The sequence below is a fragment of the Simochromis diagramma genome, unplaced genomic scaffold (assembly GCF_900408965.1).
Source record: "Simochromis diagramma unplaced genomic scaffold, fSimDia1.1 OVJJ01000634.1, whole genome shotgun sequence".
In the NCBI taxonomy this organism is placed as follows: Eukaryota; Metazoa; Chordata; class Actinopteri; order Cichliformes; family Cichlidae; genus Simochromis; species Simochromis diagramma.
The window spans coordinates 47,501-52,500 of NW_024387065.1; the positions used below are offsets into that span (position 1 = coordinate 47,501).

The 5,000-nt window shown below is 36.6% G+C and overlaps 1 protein-coding gene across 1 annotated transcript in view; it reads left to right on the forward strand.

Annotated features, from left to right (window-relative positions):
- The first annotated feature begins 3,617 nt into the window (after positions 1 to 3,617).
- The window catches only part of LOC120742128 (spastin-like), a 2,906-nt gene continuing 1,523 nt past the window's right edge, over positions 3,618 to 5,000 (forward strand). The window contains 2 exon segments of the mRNA XM_040045270.1: positions 3,618 to 4,144; positions 4,146 to 4,609. Of these exon segments, the coding sequence (XP_039901204.1) occupies positions 3,657 to 4,144; positions 4,146 to 4,609 (952 nt within the window). The 5' untranslated portion in view covers positions 3,618 to 3,656.

Consider the following 5,000-nt stretch of genomic DNA (forward strand, 5'->3'; position numbering starts at 1 on the left):
GAGACAAATGAACAAAGCAAAACAAAAGGAAAATGAGCAACCACAACTCCAAATAACGTTCATGTTCAAAAAGGAGCAGGAAGAAGCATAAACTTATTTAATCCCACCCCTTCTCCACTATCTAGTATCAATAGACTACAGAAATACCTCCTTGCAATTACATTATATGTTATGTGTAATTTTTTTTATATATATATATACACATATGTTTCTATCTATCCATACATACGTATATACACACATACGCACATTTTCAATTCCGGGGGGAGTATGGTTGCAAAGCTGAAACTTAAAAGAATCTCTGAATCCCAACAGTGTGTAATGCCTGCGAACTAACACCACACAACAGGACCAGAACAAGTCCGTATTATAGCTGCTGCTGAGGTGCGCAACATTAAGATGAAAGACTTTGAGGATTCTCTGAAGCAAATCAAACCAACTGTTAGTCCAGCAACTCTTAATATGTACACCAAATAGAACAAAGATTTTGGTGGTCCTTCTTCAATAAATGCATTCATTGATTGATTGATTGAATCTTTATTTTGAACATGTTGAAAAAGTACAACAAAATAGAATTAAAAGAGACAAATGAACAAAGCAAAACAAAAGGAAAATGAGCAACCACAACTCCAAATAACGTTCATGTTCAAAAAGGAGCAGGAAGAAGCATAAGCTTATTTAATCCCACCCCTTCTCCACTATCTAGTATCAATAGACTACAGAAATACCTCCTTGCAATTACATTATATGTTATGTGTAATTTTTTTTATATATATATATACACATATGTTTCTATCTATCCATACATACGTATATACACACATTTTCAATAACCCCATTAACACCTCAAGGATACACAACCTCATGTATATATATATATATGTATATATATATATATCCATACCAACATACCCGTGCACGCGCACACACATGAAAATATTGAACAAGAACACCCTATCAAATCTCTACCTTTTCCCTGTACCCTGTAAAAACCATATCCTTAAACCGCTTTTTAAACTGCGCCATGCTTGGACATTGCTTCATATCTTTACTTAGTCTGTTCCACAGCTTCACTCCACACACAGAGATGCAAAAACTTTTTAATGTTGTACGGATACGAGGATGTTTTAAATTTAATTCCCCCCTCAAATTGTATCCCCGTTCCCTTTTAGAAAACATTTTAGAATATTGTCAGGAAGCAGGTTATTTATTGCTTTATATATAATTTGTGCTGTGAGAAAATGAACCAGATCTGTGAATTTTAGAATTTTTGATTTTAAGAATAGTGGATTTGTATGATCTCTGTAACCAGTTTTATGGATTATCCTTATGGCCCTTTTTTGTAATATAAAGATTGATGATAGCGAACATTTTTAAGTATTGCCCCAAACCTCTGCACAGTAATTCAAATACGGTGCAATCAGGGAACAATAGAGAATGTGGAGTGATTTGTGGTCCAGAATGTGTTTTATTTTACTCAAGATTGAGACACTTCTTGAAATTTTGTTATGTATATGATTTATATGAGACTTCCAGTTTAATTTATCATCTATAATCACACCAAGAAACTTATGTTCAAGTACTCTTTCAATTTCCACACCATCTACATGAATCACATTAGAAAGGTATAATAATCATCCACAACTATTTTCAGTAGTGGAAGATAAAGGATTCAGAAAGTTTATTCATGCAGGTCCATATGACAGAGAATATGCATGTTCTTTTTGTTTTCATATTATAATTTATATTTAATTGTGTTGTGGTTTGCAGTGTTTTGTGTTGTTTCCACTTTAAATTTGTAAAAGGAAAAAGCTGAAAATTTAAATAGTTAAAAGTTGAAATGTGAATAGTTGATTTTTGTATTATATGATTTATTTATTACATTTTATGTGGAGTGAATAAATAAAAGTATATTTACGGTGGCCCCTAGAGACAAAGCATGTACAAACTTCAAATCACGTACGAACTCGGAAGCGTGTACAAACTCCAAAACACGTAAAAACACGTACAAACTCCGAAGCACATTAAAACTCAGAAGCACATAAAAACTCAAAACACATATAAAAGACAACAGAAGTGCTCCAGGATGCTGGGCGCAGTGTTGAGCTTTTGTCATCTTGTGGCTACACAAGCCAGCAAGTACCAACGACCAGATTTGCTGTGTGGTAGTAACAGGTAAATGAACTTTTTTTAAAATTATTTGAATATATACGAGTGCCTGTGTATAAATACACAAACAATACACACATGCTTTCGATTGTATAATTTAAGTGATCTAGTAGCTCTGCTTTGGGAGTTCAGTTCATGCTAGAAATGTGTTTTGGAGTTTGTACGTGTTTTGTCTCCAGGGGCCACCGCATATATTTATATATAAACATATATAAATAAAACCACTTTTTTTAACGTTAGTAATTCCTTTTGTGCATAATTTTACATTATTGTTAATAATAAATTAATTAAAGCAACAAAACAACCTGAAGTGCCTGTTCGGAGCCGAAAGAGCCGGCTCTTTTTAGTGAGCCGAACCGAAAGAGCCGGATCTCTAAAAAGAGCCGGAAATCCCATCACTAATGGACACCCAGCTTCACAAATTGTTTCCTGTCACTTAAATAATTTTTCACCCATTGCAGTACAACCCCCCTGATCCCGTACCGTTCCAGTTTATTAATTAATATGTCATGATTGATTGTGTCGAATGCTTTCTTGAGATCCAGAAATACTCCAGCTGCATACTGTTTCTGATCTATAGCATTCGTAATCTCCTCAATTGATTCGATTAATGCCAGAGATGTTGATCTTTTTGATCTGAATCCATATTGACTGTCAGAGAGTAATTTATATTTATCTAAGAATTTGTCTAATCGTTTATTAAACAGGTTTTCTAGGATTTTGGAGAATTGTGGTAGTAAAGAAACAGGCCTGTAATTTGTGAAGTGGCGTCTTTCCCCGGTTTTATACAGCGGCACAACTTTAGCTATTTTCATTTTGTTTGGCACTTTTCCCGTCTGAAATGATAAGTTGCAAATATATGTTAGAGGTCCTACAATTCCTTCAATGACCTTCTTGACGATTTTCATGTCAATATCATTACAATCAGTAGATGTTTTATATCTACACATGTGTACAATGTCAATTATTTCTTTTTCCTCCACTGATGTAAGGAACATTGAGTTAGGGTTCCTATCAATCAGGTTTTCACTACAGTCTACTGATGGCAGTGACTCAGGAATTTATTCTGCCAGTTTTGGTCCAATATTTACAAAATGATTAAAGCTGTCGACCTTATCAGCAGTGTTTTCCATAATATTGCCATTGTCGATAAAGTATTGAGGATAACTTTGTTGTCCAGAATTTTTTTTTAATGATACCGTTTAAAACATCCCATATTCCCTTCATATTATGTTTATTGTTGTTCAATATTTTACTATAATACTCCTTTCTACATACACGTATACTATTGGTCAACTTATTTTTGTATTTTTTATATTTATCTTCAGCATCTATTGTTCTTTATTTTAGGAATTCCCTATAGAGTGTATTTTTCTTTTTACATCCCAAAGAAAGACCTTTAAATGCGATATATAGCCTAAACGTTTTCGCTTATGACTAGTTTACCGTGTTATGACTGAGAACAGGGGGGAAGTCGGGCAAGAGAAATGTCGACCAAAACAAACTCAAGTAAGCCCAAAGACAGCGCAGAAGTTATAAAAAGCATCCACAAGCAGGCGTTTGAGTATATATCCAAGGCACTGAAGATCGACGAGGACGACACAGGTGAGAAGAAGGAGGCTGTGCAGTGGTACAAGAAAGGGATTTCTGAGCTTGAAAGGGGTATTGCAATAGAGCTCACTGGGCAAGCTGGAGAGCAGTATGACCGAGCAAAGAGACTTCAGGATAAAATGGTCACCAAACTCACCATGGCAAAAGACAAGCTTACCCTTTTAGAGACGACACTAGCCTCTAAAAGGAGAAATGACCCCCAAGGGACATCACGTCATGCTCTTTCACAGCCAAAGTCAGTTCCTAAAAGTCAACCCGCACGTGTTTCCACCACCATCAGACCCTCCACTTCTGTAAGACCTCCATTAAGACTAACTGATGCAAAGAAAACCGCTCGGGTGGGAAAAACTCAAGAATGGAAGACCGGCAGCTGTGAAACAGCCCCCGAAGAGGGATATGAAAAAGAATGTGGACAGTAAACTGGCCAGCTTAATTAAGAATGAAATTGTATACAGTGGAGCGACTGTGTCATCTGATGACATCGCAGGGCAGGATCTGGCAAAGCAAGCACTTGAAGAAATTGTCATCCTTCCTGCCTTAAGACCTGATCTCTTTACTGGTCTGAGAGCTCCTGCACGTGGCTTGCTTTTATTTGGCCCACCAGGAAATGGGAAGACCATGCTCGCCAAAGCAGTTGCTGCAGAGTCTAATGCAACATTCTTCAACATCAGTGCTGCTAGTTTGACCTCCAAATATGTGGGAGAAGGCGAGAAGCTCGTACGAGCACTCTTTGCGGTTGCAAGAGAGTTACAGCTCTCAGTAATCTTCATCGATGAAGTGGACGGCTTGCTCTGTCAAAGGAGGGAGGGGGAGCACGACGCCTCTCGCCGTTTAACCCTTAAGGACCCACAGTGACACTGGTGTCACTGCCCCTTTACACTTAAAGAAAAACTATTTATAATGGTTTAACTTTGACTTTTAACTAATAAAGTCCCTAAGTGACGTCTACTGCACAAACTAATTCAGTCATGTGACAAGTGAGGAACTCTGGGTGTTCAAGACACCATTTTCAAAGTCTTGGTCCACCTGGTTAGCTAATGAGACCACTATGCTAATTTTAAAAACTTTCTTTTCTTTTTGCAAAGGTAAGCTTTTACTCATTCAGCAATTCTAAACTTTAGATAAGATGTCATAGGTCCCTTGTAACCTAGTTTGGTAATATTTCTGAAACAATTTGATCTAGAATCAGTTTGTTAAATATCGCTGTGACAAATATGTCA